The 24,464-nt window shown below is 46.2% G+C and overlaps 1 protein-coding gene across 4 annotated transcripts in view; it reads right to left on the bottom strand.

Moving 5' to 3' along the window:
• WIPF1 (WAS/WASL interacting protein family member 1) overlaps positions 1-24,464 on the bottom strand; it is a 54,903-nt gene that overhangs the window by 5,711 nt on the left and 24,728 nt on the right. For all 4 annotated transcript variants that reach the window (XM_062615862.1, XM_062615865.1, XM_062615864.1 and 1 more), the window contains 5 exons: positions 8,759-8,847; positions 7,952-8,081; positions 5,481-5,657; positions 3,445-4,212; positions 517-729 (listed from right to left, as the gene is read on the bottom strand). In XM_062615862.1, the coding sequence (XP_062471846.1) occupies positions 517-729; positions 3,445-4,212; positions 5,481-5,657; positions 7,952-8,081; positions 8,759-8,847 (1,377 nt within the window). The remainder of the gene's footprint in view (positions 1-516; positions 730-3,444; positions 4,213-5,480; positions 5,658-7,951; positions 8,082-8,758; positions 8,848-24,464) is intronic.

The following is a 24,464-nucleotide window of genomic DNA, read 5'->3' as shown; positions in this document are numbered from 1 at the left end:
CAAATAGAAAACAATTAAAAATAAAAGGATGATGAATCTTTAAAACACAGCAACCTCACCTTTTCAATAAACACTAGCACTGACATTTTCAGCAGGATTCTGGCAATCTCTTCCTTCCTCTGTTTCTTAGCTTTCAAGTCATCATTAACCTGTTCTGACTTCCAAAGTATCTTAATGTAGCTATCATTTGAATTCATATTAAGAGAACAATCCCACCTTAGGCTGTATTTCTGCACTGTAGCAAAACAAAGCATTGTCAATACGTTTCTTTTTTTTCAGGTTGTTTTTCAAAGGGTTATTTTGGTGACTGTACTGATGACTTTGCAATTCTGCTCTATGTATGGTGTATTTATCCTGTTCGTATTTGGCAGAGTCAACTGAGACCCTACTGACACCCCGATGGTCAGAAATCAAAGGTCTGCACTAGAAACACAGCCTCTATCCCAAACCCTTTTTGAAGGCCGAAAGGTGCTACAGGGTCTCTATCAGAGGCAAACAGGTGTGTGCATGGCTTACCATCGCCAGGATCCTGGAAGCCGTTTCTGACAGCGGCTGAAGGCGGCGGTGGTGGCGGCGGCGCTGCTGAGCCCGGCCGGTCGGGGGGAAGCGGCGGTCGTGGTCCACCTCTCTGGCTGTCCAGCCCTGCCCGGGAGGGCAGCTGCGGAGTAGCGGGCAGAGCCCGTGAAGCGCTTCCATTCCTGCTTATGGGAGGAGGTGGTGGGAGTGGGCCTGGAGAAAGACAAGAGGCAAGCACACAAATGATGTTTGTACCAGGGGTTATTCTGCCAGTGGTAGGCCACTGCCTGCATCCCACAGTCCCACTATCAAACCAGAGAGGGTGGGCTGCCTTAGGACCCTGGCAGGGAGTCACCCTCAGCACCCACTTCTCTGCTCTCCAGGGCTCTCTATGCAGTTAGTGCTGATTTGAAGAGAGGAGAGCAGGGTATACCTTAGCATAAATACATCTCAGTTACCATATTCCCATTTCCCTTAGCTACAGAAACCTCTGCAGATGTACTGGTCCTTGAAGCCACTTTTAAACCACCATAAATTACATTGGCCACAATGAGCGTTAAGTTACAGCTGTAATTCAGGGTACTGTGAAGGTCCAAACTTAGCCCATTTCCTTTCCATGTACCATAGCAAGGCAAGAGGACATGTAAAAGAAGAGCTCTGCTACCCTCAGAGGCTCTTTGCCCATAGGGGTGGTCATCCCTAGGTGTCACAGCCAGGACCTGCAGTGGCACACAGGGGAATCCAGCCCAGGAATGGCAGCGCTAAGCAGCATGGCATCAGCTCACTCGTTTGTAAACAAACATATGTGCTGTATGCCAAGTTTTTAGTAGTTGGAGAACATACACCTCCCGCTAAACTGGAAACAGACCTCACACGTAGACTGGCATTCCCAGTGTTTGTGTGTCTGACTAACTGGCATGGTAACATGACAGGTCAAATACAAAGGCACTGCCCACGTAAGGCAGGAACAGGGCTGTCCTGAAGGCAGAGGAAGGGTGCTTCTCCAAGGAGCCAGTAAATGTAGGCAAGAAAGCTGCTGCTGCCAGGGAGAGAGTTAGGACACAAGGAGATGAAACAGAGGGTGTGGAGGGCCATGTGTGTTCAAAGGGCTCACTACCTGTGTTTGGCAGAGTTGGGCAACTGACAATTATGTCCATTTTTATGAAATGCTTCCTTGTCCTGATGAAATCTAGCTACAGACATGCACTTTGAAAAAAGAGAGCAGCAGATACTGTGTCTCAAGCGACACACATTGAAGCATGCTTCAAGAAACTGGCTATACCTTGTGGGTTTGGTTCCCCCCCCTCCCGTTTTTCCTTCTTTTTTCACACATTACTAAAACTTGCCTTCAGGGAATGGTTTCTAAGAGAGAGAAGCACTTAGCAACTTTCAGAATAGTTTTGCTTGCTCTCTCTAAACCTACCTAAACCCCATCATCTACATTCAACCGCTGCAGGAGTATTTACATTTATAATTTATTGCTACAACTTCCTTCTACTTATTAAGCCAGCAGAGAGGTGGTGCAAATTTGCTAAAACCATCTGCCTCAGAAAAGAGCCAACCAGGAAAGCACCAGTGGAAGCAGGGGAAGCAGCTCTTGGAAGTGTCTGATTAATTACAGACACTCTCTACAACTTTCATCCATGCTCCCAGTCAAATGTGACAAGATTTCTCTGCTTTATTTACTGCAGGCTGTGCTGGCATTGTGACATCCTTTGGGGTGGCAACCAGCTACACAAAGCATGGTCTTGGGGCCATGTAGCTGCATGGCTGCTGTAGGTGCTGTGCTATAAGGGACCAGCACTGGTTCAAGCAGCTGGAAAACAACACTGATGGCTGTCACCTGTGGGAACTCCCATGACATTTATCTCTATTCTCTGTGAGGGCAGGTTTGAGATGATTCCACATTTTTATTTCCAGAGGATGAAATGAAAGGCAGCTCTATGGAGCTTCCCAGTATGGCCTTCTGCGCAATGCTTCTTCCTTCCTGATGTTACAGGGCCTGGCTGCTTGTGCCTAAATTCTCTCACCTCCAACAGGAGAACTATCAGGAATTAAGAGAGCTAAGTTATGACGTGCAGTTCTTAAATGCTAGGAACAACAGCTGTCACAGAGGACAAGGTACGTTAAGAAATAACCCAGAAGAGGTTTCTTATGGTTTGATTTGAAATCTGCACATGGTAAGTAACAAGTTAGTCATCCTGCAACAGCTGCCATTCCATTTAGCAACCAGGCCTTTTATTAAAATAATTTGTATTTGGCTGTAAGCGTTTGTGTCTGCCAACACGCAGAAGGTCAGGTTCTGCAAACCTCCATTCACGAGAATGGTATTAACTCACACTAGTTGACTCAGGAAGACGAATGCTGTCACCTATCAGAAGCTAGATAAAACAACAGCCTCTTTGCATCAAAGAACCTAATGGGGAAATCCCCTGTTTGCAACCCTTTTTTAATTACAGTAATTATAATGAAAGTTGCTGCGATGTGCAAAGGCACACGTGAGCAGGCTGGTGATGCACAGTGACTATCTTTAAGGCACCGTGATGCTCATAAACCCTCATTTCCAACTGCAGGATCCCTTGCGCCTAGCAGCACTTTGTGTTTCCCCTGCGAAGCAGGTGCGTGCACGGCAGCAGCTCACGGGGGAAGGCGCTGCCGCATGCCGCATCGCTCTTCTCCAGCACTTCTGTGAATCGTAGGTGGCGAATAAGCGACGCCCTAGCCGAAGCTAACCGATGCTGCTCCTGGGTCACAGAGGGTGAAGCGCCTGCAGGGCTGCAGCGGGGCAGGGCGGCTGAAGATTTTGGGTTACGCTCCAAGGGGCCCCTCCAATGCTGGGCAAACCGAGACCTTTCCCCTTCCATAAAGCATCATCACTTCATCCCTCCGCTCCCACCCCGCCAAGCCCGGAACCCTCAGCGGCCCTACCTGATCGGCTGGGGGGGTCTCTCACGGGCGGCGGGGGCCTCTCGCTGGGCGGAAGGGGCAGGGGTCCGGAGCGGCCTCCTCCGCCGCCGGGCGCAGGGCAGGACCCCAGCGAGATGTTCCTCTGGGGCAGCCGCGGCATCTCGTCGCTGCCGACGGGGACGGGCGGGACGGGGGGCGGCCCCGGCCTGCTGGGGGGCGGCGGGGGGGCCGGGGCGCCGAGGCTGGGCCGGGGTGCGGAGGGCACGGGCGGCTTGCTGTTCTGCGGCGGCGGCACGGGCAGGGCCGCGTCCCGGGCGGCGGGCGGCCTGTGCCCTGCTGGGGGCGGCGGCGGCGGCGGCGGCTTGTCCTCCGACGGCCGGCCCGGGGTGGACGGCAGCGGCGGTCTGCCGGAGAAGGGGGGAGCCGCGCTGGGGCCAGGCTGCCGGAGCGACCCGGCCGGCCCCGAGCTCCGGCTACCCGGGAACGGCGGGGGCGAGGGTCCCAGGCTGGACTGACGGCTCAAGCCCGGCACCGGCGGCGAGCCCCGGTTGTGCAGGCTGGAGGCGATGGGCCGCGGCGTGCTGGGCACCGGGGGCGGCGCGGCATCAGGCTTGGAGCCGACGTCGGGCCTCGGCGGCGGCAAGCGACTCCTCTGCGGCTCGGGAGCGGAGGTCCGCGGCCCCGAGGGCGGCCCAGGGAAGCGCGGCGGGCAGCTCGGCGGAGTGAAGGGCTTGGCGGCTGTGGGGCGGCCTCCGGGCGGCAGGGCGGGCGGGCGCGCTCCCCCGGCGTCTGTGGACACAAGACGGGGCATCAGCACACGTCGGACAGGGTCTTCGTCCAAGGGTTACCTAACGGGCTGTGTCCTAACGCTCTGCAAACAGTGAGGGGTCAGCCCCGGCATGTGCGTGCCCGCACGCCTTCGCGGCACGCAGGAACAGTTAGCGGACTTTTGATGGCACCGGGGAACCAAGGCTCCAGAGGAGCAGGTTACATCCTGGTAAGGCTTCGTGAGAGACCGAAGCGGCCTCAAGGTAGCACAACTGACACAGCTATCGTGCAGTAAGCAGTAACACAGGGAGGGAGGAAACGGTGAAGAACAAGTATTTGATATCATCAACCTGAAAGCAAAGAAATCTTAGCTTTCAAATAGTATTTGCAGTATTGCTGCACTGCAGCAAAAGGCTCTTTTCAGCCCTTTCTAGTAGCTTTTATCCAAGGATGTACTTGTGCACATCAGAAAAAAAAGCAACCAGCTTTGCAGTTGAAGAAGTACTGTTCTGTGATGCCAGGAACTTTTGTATTACTACAGGTTTCCAAAATAGGCTGTGACACAATAGAAAATACCGGCTCTGAGAGCCTGTTTTGTACACATGCTGAAAATTTGCATTAGTCTAAAATACGTAAGGTTTGTAACACACTACAGTCCCCATTGCCCAGTCCTCCTTCCACAAGTGTGAAATCCTACACCCTTAACCTTGCAAAACTCACTGGCCCCATATCTCCTTTGTTCCAAGGGGCACGAGGCTTTGCATAGAAGTTTTGCCAGCCAGAAGAATACAGTGCGCGCCCTGGACAAGCCTCTAAGTACAGCATACCAGCCAGCTGGGGTGCCTCATGCACTCTCTTCATGGTAAATCATGCTGTTGTGGAGCTAACGCAGATGTACTTTCCATTTGGAAAGTAGATCCTTTTTCCTGGTGCACAAGGGAGAATTAACCTGGAATCCTTTTATGCTCTCCCCACCTCTGGTCCTGCACATTCACAGCTAGGGCAGGACCTAGTCTGCCTGACTGGACTTTGCAGGTAAATTCAACATTGCAGAGATCTTTAGTTTTCATCAATAACTAGGAGGACGGGTGGGAAGAGTCGTCTCACTTCTCCCTTATAAAATCTAGTATTAAGAATAAAACAAGATTCAAGCTGAAAAATGTGATTTCCTAAGAGCCTAAGATATTTGAAGGCTTTTTCAACCCAGCAGGTAATTTACTGCAGTGCTATGAAGGTTTTAAACAATGTCACATCTACTTTTCACATTGGAACTGCAAGGTCTTTCTTACCAGCATCTCGACTCGCAGCAGATCTGAGCTTTGGCATTCCTGCTTGGAAAAGGCCTCCAAGGCCAGGCGGTCCACCAGCACCAAAGCTGCCACCACCGCCACCACCAAAGCCCCCACCGCTGCCACCACCACCTCCTCCAAAGCCACCGCCACCACCTCCACTTGGTCCTTTGGGTTCTGTTGGGAAAAAGATCCCTATGTTAGGCAGAGAAGCAAGACCAATCCTGCAGAGTCATCTATTTCATTAGAGCAATGCCTGTAGCTGGGACAAGCTTTCAAAACGCACAAAGTCCCTGTTTAGGTTGGATCGTCATAGCTACCATCTATTACACCATGGAAGAGGTGGTGCAATAAACATAGCCACTGTGTTTTATTAAGCTACCACTTTCCTTTAGTCTGCTCTGGACTGGAAAGCAGAGAAACAGTTGCTGTGGAGAATTAGGAATGGACATTGATGGGACCTCATGCTGTCTTTGTTAGCATCTTTGTAGCTGCGTGCCATTTCTTTATACCTTTGCTCTCTTCTCCTTCCCTTCTACTTCTCAATAAGCAAACCGAGACACGGGGCAATCTCACAGGAAATGTGGAAGGAAGGAGGAAGATAGAAGTGGCAATAAACATAGCCACTGTGTTTTATTAAGCTACCACTTTCCTTTAGTCTGCTCTGGACTGGAAAGCAGAGAAACAGTTGCTGTGGAGAATTAGGAATGGACATTGATGGGACCTCATGCTGTCTTTGTTAGCATCTTTGTAGCTGCGTGCCATTTCTTTATACCTTTGCTCTCTTCTCCTTCCCTTCTACTTCTCAATAAGCAAACCGAGACACGGGGCAATCTCACAGGAAATGTGGAAGGAAGGAGGAAGATAGAAGTGTTCTTCCTCTTGGAGGTGTCTTCTGGGAACGTGCAGAACCCTGTCACTATTGATGATGTTTCAACATACCTACTTAAAGCCTAGTGGCATTTCTGATTACTTTACTGTAGGTCCAGAAATGCAGTGACAGAATCATTAGTTATTTTTCCAATAGGCAGAAATTACTTGATCTGGCCTCCCTTCCTCTCCCATTTTTGTCTAAAGCCAATATTTCTGCTGCGAGAAATGTAAAGTGGAAGAGTTTCTACTACTACAAATGCAGGGAAGAGCCCTATTCAGAGCACCACTGCAAAATGAGCAGGCCCACAGGTTGAGATATCAGTGGAAATCAGCTCTCAAATGCCAGGCTACATGGCTGAGGATCAATTGCTTAATTTCCTGGCATTTCTATTTCCACAGCTTTGGGTGGGTAAAAATTTCATTGACTTTAATGTAATTAAAACATGTGGATGAAGAGCACTTCTAATAATCCCACCCAGAAAAAAGGAAGAAGAATGTGTTCATGGTAGAATGTTTCATACCGTTCTTCTCTTTCCTTAAGCATGTTAGCTCAGTTCAGCTCTGACTCACATGGGGTGTGAACCTCTGGAGAAAGGTTGTTACTATGGTTTAGTCTTTCATCACGATTTGTTAATTCATGTAAACAATAGGCTGCATCATTTTTATCTCACTGTTTACCCCTCCTTTAATCCCCTTGATGCTTTTCTCCACCTTATTACAACAGCTAGAACATGTACTTTGCTTTCAGAGATAATAATCAAATGTTTAAAAACTAAGTACCTGGCTGACTGCAGGACTGAATCTTACTTGGTCACACTCCTTTGGGCATTTCCTGCTTTCTTCATCATCTTCCCATCACAATCCAGCCTCTAATTGCATGGCCAGACGTGGACTGAGCTGTATCACGTTTGCTCATCGATCTGTAGAAGCGTCTTTTCTCCCTAGGCAATAAACGCTGTTCCTCTGACGTAGCAGGCCCTCCATAAGTGAAGCTGTTGCCTTGTGCCACAGCACCATGGGGCAGGCTGAGCAACAAGGCTCAGCCAAAAAGATCCCTGCATCCCTGAGTCACCCTAGGAGCGGCACAACTACGGCAGTGCAGCCCAGGGACACACAGGTGGGGCTCTGGCTCCTGGCTCTGGTTTTGCTTTGAATGGTGCTGGGGCCATAAACAAGCCATCAGTGTCATGCCAGTGTGCCTGCATTTTTATACTGTTTATGCAACAGTAGAGTCTGAAATTACACTGTATTCTCTGTGCTCTCCTCAGTCCCGACAGCGGTTTTGTCTGCCTGGTCTGCTGCAGCTCCTCAGCAGAGCTCCTGGTAGGGTTTGCATAGTTTTGTGATTTAAGCAAGAAAAAGAACTGCTTTTATGAGAGTAAGCAAACAAATTAACAATCACAATTCATAAGCAGTATTTGATTTCTCAACTGACTTAATCCATGATGAACACAGTTTATATTTATGCATGCCAACTTCTGGCATTTTATACTTCTCTTAGGGCAGTTTATCTGATAATATATAAAACAATTTTGTGCATTCAGATATGTAGACCCATTCGTGTATAGAGAAACTCCAACACGCAGAATCATACTTACTATCTAGAATTGGAGCACTCCTGTCATTAGTAACAGTCTTCTTTAGCTTCTTTCCTTTGGTAATATCAGACAACAGAGCATTTCGCCCTGCTTGTTCTGACCTGCTTAGGGATGGCTTTTCAGTATTTGCCTGCAAAATAAAAGTGAGGAAGCAAAATATATGTCGACTTCCAGCTAAAAGTTCTGCTCAAATACAGTTGTTCTTGAGACTTCAATTTCTGTTTTAACAGCACCGGCATGGGTAGCGTACCACATATGATTTTGTGAATGATGTATAGGTAGCTAGCCTTGATACTGACCCAAGGCCCACACACACTGGTGCTATTCTAACCCACACTATTCACCAGAAACAGAACACTTATGGGAGTTCACATTTTTTAAAGTCAAGATCAGTGACCATGAAATGGTGGAGTTTGAAATCCTTAGGGCAGTGAGGAGGGAGTGCAGCAAACTCGCTACCCGGGAGTTCCGGAGAGTGGACTTTGGCCTCTTCAGGAATCTGCTTGGTAGAGCACTAAGAGGTTGAGTAGGCTGAGGGAGCTGTCCTGGCTAAGAACCAGTATGACAGAAAGAGAAGGATGGAGAGTCAGTGAGGTTAGTGACATACATATGGGCACTGGAAGCGAGTGGAAGTGATGATCCCTTTTGTAGGATCAAACACGAACCGTAAACAAAATGTTGGAGAGCTTTCCCCAGATACCATTCGCACCCTCAGCCACACCTCAGTGCCTCTGGACACCCCACTGGATATGACAAGAGGCAACAGAGGACAGTGTATGTGGTACATTTACCTCCTGTAAAACTTACCAAGGCCAGTGTTGGGGGTGGAGGGGGAGCTGGAGGGGGTGGCACAGGCATGGTGGAAGGCTGGGTTCTGTCTGGTCTTCCTAAGAAACCTGCACAGCAAAACACAGAAACACACAAGGCTCAGAGATTAATAAATCTAAATAAGAAGCACTTAATGTTTCATTCTATGGAGAGCAGCTATGTCCTTAAATGGGGGCCCCCTATATGATCTCTGCTGCCACACAAACTCACAGACATACACATCCAGTTTTGCACACATACACAACCCACGTATTGCTATGGCAATGCACAAAAATGCAGTAATAAAACTGAACTCTGCTTACCCCAACAATCTTGTTCCTGTGGAAGTACTTCAGGATAACCCCATAGGTATAGCATCAAGAAGACATTATCCCTTTAAGATCACACTCAAAAAGAGGTGCTTTTAAAGCCCTTAAATGTCTGGAAGATCCACCCCCCATGCACACACTCATGCTTCTTCCTTCTTTCTCTGAAGACTCCACACTCCATCCTCACCTTCCTCCTCAGGAGCGGCACACACAGTAATGCTGTGTGCACTTCCCCAGGGGAGGAAAGCAGGCAGCCCGGCCTCTCAGCTGCAGGCTGCTGCAGAGGGAAAAGCCTGGCTGCCAAACCTCAGCTTTCCCTGACCTCCCTGGCTGGAGACCACGCTCCCTCTTTTTGGCACCCCAAGCAGAACTTCCAACCCAGGGCAATTCTAGGGGGGACACACCAGAGATGTGGAACTTTCTTTGCAACAAAAACATTAAAAGTTAAAAAAAAAAAAAAAAAAAGCAGGAAGGACAAGCATCGAGGAATTATTTTTCAAGTCACAAGGGCTTTTTGTAGCATTTTGGCACACTGCTCACTGGAACTTTGCCTATCAGATGCTCCAGGGCTTTTCTAATGGTGATGTGGCATTTCAGCATGTCCTTCGCTCTTGCCCATTCACCTGAGCCAGCTTCAGTAACACTGATTTACCACCATTTATATGATATTTGCACAAGACAGGTAAACACAGTGGGAACAGGAATAAGGGTTATTCTCAAGACAACCCCAGGCTGACAGCTGAGGTCCCCATGGTGGTTATTCACAAAAACACAGAGCTCTCACTTCCTGAAGTCACTCAGTTGTTTTTGATAAACCCAAGGAGAACTGTAGTAGCACAGTATCTGCCAAAACAACTTCATGGTAGGTACAGTACCCTCTACAGTTTAAATGAGCATTAGGAAAATGTCTAGAATGGAACAAAATGGCATTTGCAGTGAGGGTTCAGGGTGAGTCACCACCTACAAAGTCTGAGATGATCCATGATAAGAGGAAAAAAAATGGTTAGAAGTACAGATTTATCTTGTCAGATGCTCATGCTTTGAAAGAATTAGAATACAGCTGTAACCCCCACTCCTCCCCTCAAAAATAGTTGCTGAGCTGCCTTCCTCAGAAGAAACCTTTCCTAAAATAAGGCTTTAATGGACTTTGTCTAAAATCTGTAGGGGAGAAAGTGTGTGGAAAGGAGCCAGACACATACCCCCAAGCTCCAGCTGCCTATCTATTAAAACCCACGGAGTTTAAAGTGGAGTGTGGTACCACCATTGTCTCCAGTGCCTGTGGGTTCTCGTCTCTCTTACTGCAGAAGCTGTCTCTCTTTCCAGTGACTGTGAAAGAGCGAGGGGAAGTTGCTGGTCAGACAGACCGACTGACAGACAGAGAGGAAACTGCGAAGCCAAGCCTACGCCGCACGGTGCAAACACATGCGCTTGCAAAGCCCTGCAAACGGACCGGCGTGCGCTCATCAGTCCTCTGGTGCATTGCTGTGCGTCTCCAGGGAAGCACCAGCTTCACATTCAGAGCAGCTGCTTGAATTCAGTTACATTCGCGTCTTCCACGTTGCTAGCTGTAGGTTGTTGCATAAAACTCTGCACAAAGCCCTATCCCTTTCCCGATCTGCTTATCCTAAACACAATATTTGCAATCTGAATCCTATTAAAAGCACCAAGACTAATGCTGCTTTGTTCTGCAGCTTCCTGCTTGAAAAAACAGTCAACAGGAAAATTATTTCTTACAGCAGACCACAACCATCCTGTTTCTTAACACAGTCTTTTCACAGCTGCAGTTGTCTTTAGTGTAACTGTGCCATTAGGCTATTTCACCAAGGTTTTAACTCCTTCGACTGATTAAAAAGAGAAGAGAAATTCTCCTCTCTGCACTGCTTTGAGAGAAGAGGCCAAACAAGTCAGGATAATGTGCTGCGAGTCTCCTTGGCACTCTGTGACACAGGAAAGTCTCTGGCGTAGGCAGAATAAAGTTTGGTTTAATATCAGGCTTGTAAATTAATTCCTTAAGGCAGCTCAGAACTAACTGCAGCAAGTGAGCCAGTGTTTGTGCAAATGCCCTAACTTGTCTACCTCCCTGTCAGTTAAGTGATTGCTTTCTGCATGCTTGTGCTGTTCTGTTCTACTTTTCTTTGCCCTTTTAACTGGGTTGTTTTAGATCAGCTTCTTAAGCAACTGGCAGGGACAGAGGGGAAGCAAGGTAACACTCAAAGCCTGAGTTTTCCAAAGAGAAGACACTACTCACAGACAGCCTCTCCAAATCCCTCTCTGCACACATTAATCACAAGGAGGTATGGCAAAGGAAGGCACTGAGTGCCCCTCTTTCCCTGTGCCATCTTACAGTGGGATGATACCCTCTGATGTACCTGTAGTCACCAACTCCACATTAGCTAGTACCTCTTCTGGTACTAAAGGGCTTTCTCAACAGGACAGGAGAAGACACAGCTACCCACTATCAGTATATCATTAAGCTACTGCTGAACAAACCCTATAGCACCCAGGGCAGTTACCAGCAGGGTCTGGAAAATGACATTTTGGAAGCACAGGACAAGCTTCTGTATTAGGCCATACTCAGGTAGGAATGGCTTGAAGTTTAGTGCAAGCATCCCACAGAGTTGTTTATTCATGAGGTTCTAAAGCACACAGCTCCTTTAGGAGCCATCAGAAAAGAGATCATACGGCATGACTTGAACCTGTGTGCCCCCACACAAAAGTACATTTTACAGAGCCAGTAAAATACCCCAGTTTGTTAAATTTTAGCTTAAAAGAAGTTACAACACTGCTTCCCTAGTACTTTTGTCACTCTCTTGACTCCACTCCTGCTGCTGAGAAAGAATTTCAGAAGCTCAAGCTGAAACTCTTCAGCAAGAAACAGCACCTCTGAAGCTCTAATTCTCCCTTGCTGTTCGGCTGCTAGATTTTGTACAGTCTGTTTCTTTGCCTGACTTTTTGTAAGCAGAAGGGTGTCACTGGATTTTACCATTTGATCACTCTAAGCCTGTAGGAAAAATAATCACGTACTGAAGAGATGCAGCAAGGGGGGGCTTGCCCACACAGCACAGTGCAGTGCTGGGGCTAACCCGGGGATGAGCAGCACCTCTCAGGCTGCAGAAGCAAAGCAGCTGAGTCAGCACAACAGTGAACTTGAGTTCTGCAGCTGCTCTGTTCATCATTAATTCTCAGGATAGCTGTGTTGCACAGAGCATAAAGATGTCCTAAGATGTAAGTGTAACTTTACAATTAGAGGAAGGCTTTGGTTACTGTCCTGCACATCAACAATAGACTCATTATTTGCTCCTGGTCAGTGGGAAAGACCTGGGTTTAAGAAATGGACATTATGTTCATTTTCTAACAGCTGACACTATAAAGTGCCTGAAACAGTAACTGATCCACTCAGTAATAAATTTTACCTACCAAATTTCTTAACAACCAAGTGGTTTATGACACTCAGTGCTGCAGGGTGTTGAAAAGGAGCCAATTCCAAAAGAGTAAGGCTGAAGGGTCCTATCAGTCCTTTGCAACCCAGGCCATTTGGGTTTCTAAGTTCTTGCATATTTTCTAGGCAATAAATTATCACAGCTTTTAGGAATCCAATATGGAAACGTTATACCGAGACGAGCATTGGTGGTGCCGCAGAAAGGATTACGGTAACTAATCCGCACGCATACACCGTAGCGCCGGCCCCTGAGCCACAAGCACAAAGGGCGGTATTGTCAGCAAGAGGGGAGGACTTCCACAGCTGGCAGCAGGGCGGCAGCTGCGCTCCCGCTGCGCGGCAGGCGCCGTGCTCACCGCGCTTTCCTCTGGGGGTCCAGCCCCGGTGGGCGCTGACATCGCCAGGAGCAGGCATCCCACCGCAGCCCTCGCACTCGCCCTGCGCCGTGCCGATGCCAGGGCAGCCTCCCTGCAGGCTTATCGAGAGGGGAGCGCACACCGCCAGCCGCAGCCGCTGGCAAAGGAGATGCCGCAGAGCTGCCCACCCCCCTACCCCCAGGTAAACCATACCATCAGAGCTGTATAAGCAATACCTGCCTTTTGCAAGCTACTATCAGAAACGGTATTAAAGTATTACAATATGCAACACCATGATAAAAACTAACTTAAATTTAAAAGCAAAACAGAGGAAAGCATCCTGCAAAGAGCCCCCTTTTCCATGGAGTAATCCCTGAAGAGTAACAGGCAGAAGTGGCTTTAAACTGAACTCAGTGAAACACAAACTTTGGATATTTTGGATTTACTTTGGTACTTCAGAAATAATTTCAGGAGCATTACAAATGCTAAAAGGAAATGTGACATTTAATGTGGTATGGACATTGCAAACAACTGGACTGCAAGTACACTGTTTGCATCTAGTCAGCCATTTTGGGCTGCTTCGAGGTGCCCCCTCTTCAACATACTGAGTCAGAGGCAAACAGACAGCTCTCTGTGGTTAATCATTTCCTGCATGATTAATTTCCAAGCAGAAAAAAAAAAGAGGAAGGAACAAACAGCTATAGAAATAACATAGAACTGATACAACTTAAGGGGGGGAAACCCTGAAGTTGCCAATTAAAATGCTGTCTATGGAAAAGGGCCTAAATTCCAAAGCAGGACTGACCTAGCTCTTCCAAAATGCCTTACTCCCTGCTAAGGAAAGAAGGTAAAACTTCTAAAAATCTGAATTTGAGACATTGGGCCAGGTCCCCAAGTGCTTCACCAAGGACAACTGACTGCAAACACAGTACAGAGGAGCTGGAAGATCCTTTAAAATCACTTTCATACAGACCACAGTAGTTTTCCATGAGCTGTTTTTTTTTTAACAGAGTACAGAGCTATTAAACCAGTTGATAAAAAATGGTTCCATGATGTCATGGAACTTGTTCAGGTCCCTCTGCTTCCACTCTCCATGGTGGATCTGAGCCATTAGTCAGTCTTCATGTCCTGTGTTCCACCACTGTATCCTCTGAAGGCCAGAGGGGCTGTCTGCACCAAGAGAGTTGGTGAGGGAGTGTGGAAAGGTGGGAATGAGAGCTCTAGAAGATGCTGAAGACATTCCTCCCATGCAGCACCATGCCAGTAAATCCCTGAATATACTGAAGAGGAGGATTCTCCTACAGGGTGAATAAAGAATACTTAGGAGTGAATAGCTTGACGTGCACTAAAGTAACCTGATAAAAGTTTTAACTGAGGCACAGGAAGGCTGCTGTATAACCACACTATCTATATTCAGCAAGAGAGCCCGAATTTTCCTCCTCCTAACTGAGGTAAACTTTTTGAAGCTTAGGAGCTCCAGAGGAAGAAAGTGACACCAAGTGTTGCTCTCAGTATTTTCAGGTCCTTTAACATCAGTGCCTGGTCTTTTAAGGATGGTTTATGGCTGAAACAATACTCCTGCTGCAGGGAGTACAAGACTCTGTGGCCTGAGAAAGGGCATTAAAAGGGTGTGAGAATGCAACTTGTCCTATCCTGTCTGCAGGAAGCTGTAGTAGCAGAAGGAGGTAGTAATGTTTCACCCTTAAAACCACTTGCAGAGAGCTGGACAGCCAAAAGAGAGACCAAGAGAAGTTACTTCAGATGCATGAGGCCCAGGGAAGTTTTGGGGAGCTGCAACTGCCAGAGAGAGGAAGCCAACTTTATTTGGGACTTTCCACATTTCCAAGAAGCTCCCCCCAGTACCTGAAATGAGTGGTTGAGTATGACTTCCCATGCAGGCTGAAAAATACCACCCCCTACACAAAATGCCAGGGCACAGAGTGGCTGACACCAGCGATGCTGGAGAGCTCTTGCCCTAGACTCCGGAGTCAGAGCATCCTTTCTCTTTTCACAAACAGCCCTTGGAGGGGTGATAGATGATAGGCTTCTTTCATGGGCACATGTATAATGCAGATGAGGTCTATGTGGCACCAACCCAGGACTTTGCCCCACCTGAGGAGCTGGCAATAACAGGAAGGTCTGCCACGGGGAGCTGCACCTTTACATAAGTGGCAGTGACTAGCTTGGGGGATGCAACACCATCCTGCTGCAGTCAGGGGCCAAGCAGGAGTGAAGAGGAAGGCAAGAGCCTGGAGGTCTCTGGCAGGAGTGCAGGGGGCAGTTTTGGGTTAGAAACACATGTCAAGGCAGTATTACAGTGAGCAGTTTTTCAGCCCTACTTAGGCTGTAAAGAGATGATACATTTGTTTTGTTTTACACATACCCTTTTCAATAAATTACTGAGTTCTAATCTGTTACCTTTTCATCTTTTACTGCAGCTTAACTGAGCTATGTGACAGGTGCAGGTGCTGGGGGCTAGTAAGGAGCAGTAAGAGAAATAACCATAACAGCAAACAAAGACTAGTTAGAAGAAATGAGAGGGTACCGTGAGATGCTTTTCTGTCTCTGTGCATGTTATCCCATGCATCTGTGCCCTGCTGGGCTTAAACCATGACACAACCATATTGCATCTCCATCTTTCTCCACCCCTCATGTTCATGTCCCTCACCCCCAAGCACCCAAAATGCAGTGACCCTGTAGGCAGCACTGGCTACAGCTCACACTGGGCAACGTCCCAGAGCCTAATCCCCCCCCAGACACTTTTGATCTACTTCTTATCATCACAGGAAAACAGTAACAAAGCAGGTTACTGTGGGTGTTGGTGACAAAAGACCACTGAGCCAGCACACAACCGCAGGGCACCAAGCGCCCTAACAGCCAGGTGCACTCATGGTCCACAGCAAGTTGCATCCAGCAAACCTCATCTGTCAAAGTCAACCAGGAGTTACATGGTGAAAATCCAGCAGTGCTGCATCCATGGAAGACTGCAGCGCAGAAATAGGCCACTATGGTGTCAGAATGTTGTTTTAATCCAAGTATTTTAAAATCAGTTTTTTTATTTTCAGTGACATATTTTGCAAAATATGCAGAGGATCACAGGCAATGGCTGGCTTAGAAGTACTGCCCCGAGTCACCAATGTAGTCACTACTTGGAAGCAGCAAAGCTTTTTGTCAGTTTAAGTGTTTGGATGTTGAGAAGAGCTGAAAATGTAAGAGCAAATACACTACAGCAGACAGCATCTCTGACTCACCGAAAACAGAAATTGCTTCCATCTAATCCAGGTTCTATAACTTCTTTCAGCCAGTGTTTTCAGAGGATGTACAGGAATACTCCTGTCTGCTCAGGCCCTGAGAAATGTCTCACGTCCCCTGCCACAGCAACCCTGCCCTGAGAAGCAGGACCTCAGCCCTGCAAAGGACATCTGGATCAAATCCCCTGCACTGGGCACCATGGAGGGAGTCTCTGTGGTGCTTTAAAACAGGCATGTGTCTGTCATTCCTCAGCAGGAGGCTGCGGCCAAACACAGCAGAGAAATCTACAGTTGCTGGCCTGCATCCCAGCCCTCAGGACAGGAGGACACAGCTTGGGACACTACAACCTCCTACGGCTCCCTCCCCACTCCTGCCTCCCTGCCAAGGATGAAAAGCCCTTCCCCAGCCCCTCCACAAAGAAAAGTCTGCAGCAAACAGCTGCACCCTCTCTCCTAAGCAGGAGTGATGGTTAAGGACCAAGCTGTTTGTGCCTGAGCTCTTACTTCAGCTGTCCATAGCACAGCTGCCTGCAATATACAATCACCTACCGTCCAAGGCAGCCTTTAGTCAACCCGAGTACTTGAAACAACACACAAGGATGTGTTATCCTAGGCACACTGCCTGACACAGCCAACAAGGGATTCACCCAGCCTGGGGGCAACCTCAGCGTGCAGCCCTAAAGAAAGGGACCCTTGTTATGATCCTCTGGGGAGGCTGAGGGACAACATACCCTGGGCAACAAGGACCTGATATCTCTCTACATCTTGTTCCCTTGCCTTATTCCTTTGTGTTCACAAAATACCGCCCCTAATACACAGCCCAAGAGTTCTCTCTGATAGGCTGCTTTTTCCAGTGTCTCATTACTTGCAGGGGTGATCACTCAGTGTCATGTGGCAGCTCAGCACCATGCACTTCACTACACAGCTTTCTCTCCAAAACTTGAGCCATCTTAAGCTATAGGAGCTGTTGGTAGGGCCAACAACCTGCTTCAGAAATTAAAGATTTCCGAGTATTGCTTATTCAGCCCTAAATCAGAACAGAAAGTATTGCATTAGGTTGGAATAAATCCTGAAGAACAGGACTTTTCCCACCTGCTTATCCTCACATCACAGTACTGCTCAGCTCTCTGACTGGACAGGGTCATTCCTGGCCTGATGGTGGCAGGCAGCCCACAGAGGCAGGGCAGGAAGGGATGCTTCCCACACCTGGTGACCCAGAGGCGGAAAGGCAGGAGCTGGCCCTCAGAGCCCCCAGCTTATTACCATAGGAAATAACTTCTGTTCACATTATTGTCCCTGCCTTTCCACTTATTGCTCCATATTTCTTTTTTTCCAGGATGTCACAGCAGTGATCTCTTGTTTATGTACATGAAAGCCATTCTGCCATTTGAATCAAACTGACAGAAGTCTAGAGGATTTTTTCCCCCTTCCCTCCACTGTTTTACGGCATAAAAGGCCAAGAAGTATCAGAAATTAGTCTGAATGGGGTTTGTTCTGAGCTGTTTCAACTTTCAGCCAGTGAGGAACAAAGTCATAAGAACCAAATTTGGTGAGTGAACCCTGGGATTTTGCTGGTGGGCTTCTGCTGACCATGGCTGCCCACTCGTGTGCCACAGGTCCCCTTCACAGCAGTGGCTATAAGGAGAGGGGCTCCTCTGCAAATTCTGAGGCTGGGATGAAAAGAGCCTGTTTAGAGCCACAGGTTACATCAGGGGAGCTCTGGGGCACCCCACACTGCATCCTCTCCATGCCCAGGCAGTAGATTAATAACACTGTCACCTGTGCAACACCACTTATTTTTCACTTCTGACCAATGGGACAATACAAAGCTGCAGTCAAAAGCATTTTACTACAGTGAAGGCCTACAGAAAAGGATCAAGGATCTCACACACTGCCAGAGTATTTACTTCTCAGTAGGTGTAGGTTTAGAATTCAATTGATTTCAGCATTCAGATAGGCTTTTTTTTAACACAAAGTGTTTTCTTCATCGCAATCAACCAAGTCTTACTAAACATGCTGCAAACTGTGACTGCTCTACTAAAGCCAGCCTCTATAAAATAATATTAAAATAGTGACTACCTCTAGAGGGGAAATCTGAGGCATGTAAAGGGCCAGACACGTGGAGTGAATTTAAAGCACTATTTTCCAATCCCTCTCTCTTGTAAATATTGCAATATTCCTATAAGAATGTTGAAAAACTACAGTGCACAGAGATTAGTTCAGATTTCACATCAAAAGCCCAGACAGAAAGTTAAGCGGCCTGGGCAGTCAGCAGGGAAAGAGCAGCTACACAAGCAAGAGTGCATTAGAGTTTTTACAGCCCAGGTGTCGACATAAATTAGAGAGTAACTCAAATACCTGTCATTAGAGGAGCAATCAAAGACTGATCTGCCTGGAGTGTGGGAAAAACAAAACAAAACCCAGCCCCAGTTCTGCGTAATGTAAGGCAGCCGGCTTGGCCAAAGGCAGTTCAGAATACCACCTTGGAGCCAGGTTACTGTCAATAAAAGCCTCAGTTCAGCACAGCAAGCCACATAAATCAGTTTTGTAAGAAACAGGCAACCGGGTCTGGTAGAGATTTTAATTAAAAAGAAAAGAAATAAATCTTATTTTCCATACCAAAAGTTAATTTTGGATGATCTGAGGCTACAAAGTGCTGAGACTCCAAACCTCCACTAAAGTGGGTGGAGATGGAGAATCTGATTTTACTCTCATTAGAGTTCATGGAAAGGCTCAGGCCAGTTTGCAGAGAGGGCTGGATGAGACCCACTGTATCTTATGACTTTGCTGAAAGTGTTTGAGTTGTTTGGGATGATCAGACAGAGATGAAGAAAAGCGCATCCTGCAAAGTCCCTTGATGTTCTCTGCTGTGCAGGGATTTGTAGCTTGGGGTTAGTCATTAAACCAGATCATATGCGATGCACTGAATCATATTTGCACATAAGTAATGAATTTGAGGAGTGTCACAGTCAGCTATCAAGACTGGTGCTGGCTCCCATAACAGCATCTTTTGGATGCAGATGGCTGATGGGGCAAGGACCACTGCCACAGTCTGCACAGAGTGTTCAGCACTCCTGGCATCTTGTTTCATGAACTGGGAGAGAGCAACCAGCAAGATATACTGTCATCCGTCCCTAAGGACCATGACCTATTGAAAAACTCCCCATAACTTTCCCTCTGTGCCCTGCTCATAGACAACAAACTGAACAGAAACTCACATCAGACCTTACAAGCTGACTAGATACTAAACGAGGACTCATTCTTCGTATGACTTGCATCCCCTGTGTTCACAAACCTTCTCTGACCTCTGATACAAAAAGCTATAAAATACCATTTCATCTGCCATTTAAATGCTTATTTCAGTAATGTGGCCATGGAAAGTTCTTTGTAACTCTGCTGGGCTGTTACAAAACAAGTACTTTTTTATAACTCACACTCCCAAAGGAATTAATGCAAGTTTGCAAATAAAGCAATGGAAATTTTTCAGCTTACTGAGTTATAAATGAATACACACAAAATATACCATTACTTTGCATATATAGGAGTTTTCAGTATTTACTATGACTGGCATTTTATCATAGATCCTCCTCTGAGAATAGCTACAAAATGAACCTCTCTTACACAAATTTATGTAGTATCTGACTTGCAGTAATTAAGAATTAGTATCACTTTCAAAGCCCAAAAACCCTGACGTACATGAAGCTGGGCAACATACACTGGGTATCTGCACATGCAGGGAGTTGGATGACAACTGCACAAGTAATCAAAGCAACTTGCAGTATCCGTTCTTGCTTGGAAGAGGGCCTCTGCCCTCTGAGGTTTGGCCTGCTGTGTAGTTCATACTGCGTCTCAGAAAGCTTTCAGATGGGCTGCTATGGTTTCAGTAATTAGTTTTAAAGGTTCTCGGCAATGTAAAAACAAATCTGTGGAAAAGATTTGAGAATCAGGATGGAAATAATAAAGGGGAGGAAAAAGTGGAGGCAAAAAGTAATCTGAAAAAAACAGAGGGTCTGCTTCATCAAGAAATCCCTTCCTTCCCCAAACTCCAGACTTCAATTGCCTCTTCTTCATGTTGGAGCCAACCTTAGCTCACCCCAAACTACTCAGACACTGTGGCCAAAAGGTGATCATCTTTTCCAAAGGGTCTACAAAACTTTAAAAACTGTGTCCAAAGCAATAACCCCCCCCCAAAAAAAAACAACAACAAAACCCAAATAAGACAAAGGTGACTTAAGGATAAGAGATTAATTTTCATCTTAAAATATCCTATTGTACATATTTTGGTTTGAAATGAATGCACTTAAAAGCAACAAAGAAAAGTGACAGTGCTACTGAGAACACATTATTTCACATGCGAATTTACATGATCACCTAATATCTTGGCAGTACTGGCAAATGATATCTTGTTCTAATCCATATCAAAAACAAGTCCAAAATGTTATGTTCCTGTACTGCCAGATTATTTGCTTGGTTGGAATGCAGCAAGAACCTTCTCCTGCAGCTTGCTACAGAGAAATAGGTAGAAGCAGCAATACATTACTGCTATTAAAAATTGTCCAACAAGACAACTCAAAACCTGTCTTTAGATGGCTTGTGCAAAACTAACAGACCAGATAACCATTAAGTAGATTGAAGGTTGCCATTATCTCCATATTGTTTGGTTCTTTGTATTATATATGAAACCTACCAAATCAGACCATAATTTTCTCTATTTTAAAAACCATAGATTTTAAAAATACCAATATTAACTGTGTTGATCCACTGCCTTTATTACTACAGCAAGAAAAGCTTCATTTTAAAAGTTGAATTTCTAAATAAAATATATGTCAGCTGATAGGAAGTGCTGTAGTTTCACTGCAGACCTAGGAAGTTTTCTACCAGAGGAAGATGTAGTGCAAAAGTACTAACGTGAATCTTTGTGATAAATGATAAGGGCTACCAGTTGAAGCTATAGGCCTAAAGCAGACTAGCAGCAGGGAAGACTGAGAACTGCCTCTTGTGATACTGAACCACTAAATATATCACATGCTTTATTCAGAGCTGACCAGCACTTCACTGCCTCCAAGACCAGTTACCAGGTGAAATTAATTGCTACCTAGAGGAAACACATAAAGAAACCCTGCAGAAGACCTCCTGCTCTAGCCTTGCTTCTTGGGAAGAGCAGTTCCAGAGCAAATTAGTGGTTTGGTGACCACCATGCAGAAGGTCACCTCCAAGCCAGGGGCCAACCAGAGGGATGGATGGAGAAGCAAAGCAAGGAAGATGCTTGGACATACCTTCACTCTTTGGCCAGTCTGGACATGAGCTCCAGATTGTCCTCCTGAACTGAAACCCCTGAGAGATGTCGAACTGGTGGGCTGCTGCTAGAGTGAGCGTCAGGCAATGAGCCTGCTGCCCTTGTGGCTGCTAGTTCAGACTCCCATTCACAGCTGGAACAGTAAAAGGACCAACCTGAAATTCTGCCTCCTCTGTTTGGATTTAGTTTGGCTCTTTGTGAAGCTGTAAAAATCTAACTCACAGTGCATTGAATACCTCTCCATGTGTTAACAGGAGAGACCTTAGCTTTCAGCATCTGAGTCTGCATGTGTGCACGTCACTCGCAATGCTCATGCACTGTTCCTATTCACCAACAATTTCCATTTGGTCCGATCTGGAAAACATCCTGAGTAATACAAGGGTGAATTTTTCTGTTAAGTATTTCCAATTCTGCCTTTTGGCAAGAAAAAATGTCAAAAGTCACTTGGAAATGAAAGGTAAAGCTAAGAGATATTTTAATTATTTCATAAATAAGCTGCCAAAATACAAAGAGTAAAATCCAGGCAATACTAATATTCTTCATATTTATACCATCATCAGCCAAGCAGAGTGTTGACTGACTGCAATTACATTTTCATTTACTAGAGTAGAACTACAATAGAAATTCAAGTTGAAATAGCTTTATAAAGCCATTTTTACATAAATCTTGCAGTTTCATCTACTTGCAGCAGGACTCAGTATTTAGGAAACACAGATATTTATGCTATTACAGATATTTACAGATATTATAGGTGAGATAACATTGAAACAGAAGGTTTAGATTTTACCCCAGCACTTTAGCTGAAGACTCACCATTGATACTGGGACTATGAAATTTGCACATATGTATCTGAGTACACAGCACACATCTGCAACACATGATGCCAATTTAAACACCTATAGAAAGCGTACACAATTAAGCTGTCCATACCTAATCTAAGGTTTTAATTGCTCAGTTGAAAGCCCCTAGAAATAAAGTTAGCTTCTGAAGATTTAATTTATGAAATATGCTTCTGTACTTGTTTTGGCAGTTATCTAATAGATGTACAAGTTCTGGTTTGCATCAGTCTGTGGTTCTTTTAAACTCAAAGAAATTTAATGTTACATGAAAGACTAACTCATTCTAGGAATTCAGATTCCCTGCTCTGCCTGTACACTAGAATTTGTGTATGTTGGTTTACTACAAGATTTAATAATGTGGTTTTGGGGGGGAAAATCAGAGAGAAGTGGGAAATTAATTTTATGTCCTGTCCAAGCCTGAGACATGAAGAGTTTTCTGTCTTTACCAGAAATTTAAAAAAAACCAACACCACAAACAGTTTTGTTCTTAGAAGCACAAGTTTCAGCAAAGCCTATGTGTGCTTTGGATATTTTAAATTTCTTTTAAAGCTAATTTTAGAATTTTTAATTTTTGAAATTTAAATCTTGTGCCAAATTCACCTTTGATCTCTTTGAGTGAATAATAATAATAATAATAATAAAAGGGTTTTGATAAACTGATGTCTTATGTTTTTGTAGCTTCACAAGTGTACTGACATGGTGCTGCTGAATCAGCACAGGGCACTCTGACTCCTGACTGCCTTGATTATCCCCTGGTCACAGGAGGGACACAGGGCAAGTTGGTACCACTAGACGTAAGACTGGGAGGACACAGGTGCCACAGGTGTGGACAAAGAAGTGGGCTCAAATTCTTATAAAGGGAACTAGTTTAAAGCATGCCACAAATCAAATAAAAGGAACCCAGGTCAACAAAGTGAAAACGCCCTTCTGCTCTCCTCTGCATCTCCAATTACAGAAGTCTTTGCTCCAATTTATTTCTCTTTGGAAACAACTTTTTACAGCTGCACATGGCAAGTACTTAGCTAGCGAGTGAAGAAGGGAAGCTGGAAAGAATGATTATTAAGGGATTCTGCCAAAAAAATAGGCAGGGCAAAGTCTTCAGTGGCTTAGCACAAGAACTAGTAGGACTTCCCTAGGCAAAGAGGAGGAATGTCCTGCATTGTTGTCCTCAGAAGGGAAACAGTGCAGCTGTATTGCCTTCTGCAGCAACCTGGGCCAGACCTCGAGGAAACATACAGCACCCCAACTGTCTACTTGTTGATGTGGTCAAGTCCACACACATTAAGAGAGAGCATTCACCCAAGTCGTTGTTAGTTGAAACCAAGAGATGCAATTCAGCCATCTGCATTTTATTTCAGATATTTGTATCTCCAACCCTTTTCCACGACCTTCAACAACAAAGTGTTTCCATGCAGCAAGTGCAGCCAAGTGTGCATGTGGCTGCCTGCTCTGGAGCACACAGGCTTACCAGTGAGCTCAGGGGACTGTAGGGACACCACAAAGTCACATCTAGCTGACTGCATAGGTCAGACCTGGGCAGATGTGTCAGGCAGGTGATTACGCTAAGAGGGACAGATTCACATCTTGCCTAAACTTGGTGGGACGTGCAAGCCATTGCTCAATGGGAGACAAGGTACCCCAGCCAGCTCCTATGGGACCAGCAGTGGCTCCTGCTTCCTGCAGGGTTTTGGAAGTCTGCATTGCACCTTTGTGTTAGCTAGCAGCTCTGAGACAGGAGCACATTGGGAGCTCAGGGCACAGCTGGTTTTAGAGGTTATTGCCTCCATGCCAGGCAGCAGACCTAGCTGAGCTCTTGCTGGTATTCCAAATGCAGCTTTTTGTATGAAAAGTAGTTTTGTGCTGTTTAATCTAAAAAAAAAAAAACCAAAACCCCAAACCAGTATGTATGGCATACCACTGCCAAGAAAATACATACCCACAAAGCCAAAAGCAGCCACATGCCATCATTCAACACGCATTTCCTCTTTAGAACATCCATTGACAAGTCCTCTTACTCCACAGGACTGCTCAAATTTGTCTTTGCTAATGTCAATCTACCAGCAACTCAGAGGAGAGAACAAATGGGTCACTGCAGGCTGGCTCAGTGCAGGTGCCCTGGAACAGCAGGTACTGGAGGGTGGCAGGTGATTTCCTCTTAAACTTCTTTGTAATAAGAGCAGCTGTCACAGTTGTTAA

The sequence above is a fragment of the Pezoporus occidentalis genome, unplaced genomic scaffold, assembly GCF_034315485.1.
Source record: "Pezoporus occidentalis ecotype Australia unplaced genomic scaffold, CSIRO_AGI_Poc_V1 ctg184, whole genome shotgun sequence".
Lineage (NCBI taxonomy): Eukaryota > Metazoa > Chordata > Aves > Psittaciformes > Psittacidae > Pezoporus > Pezoporus occidentalis.
The sequence above is the reverse complement of the archived record's forward strand: the minus strand, read 5'-3'. Positions and strand labels throughout refer to the sequence as shown.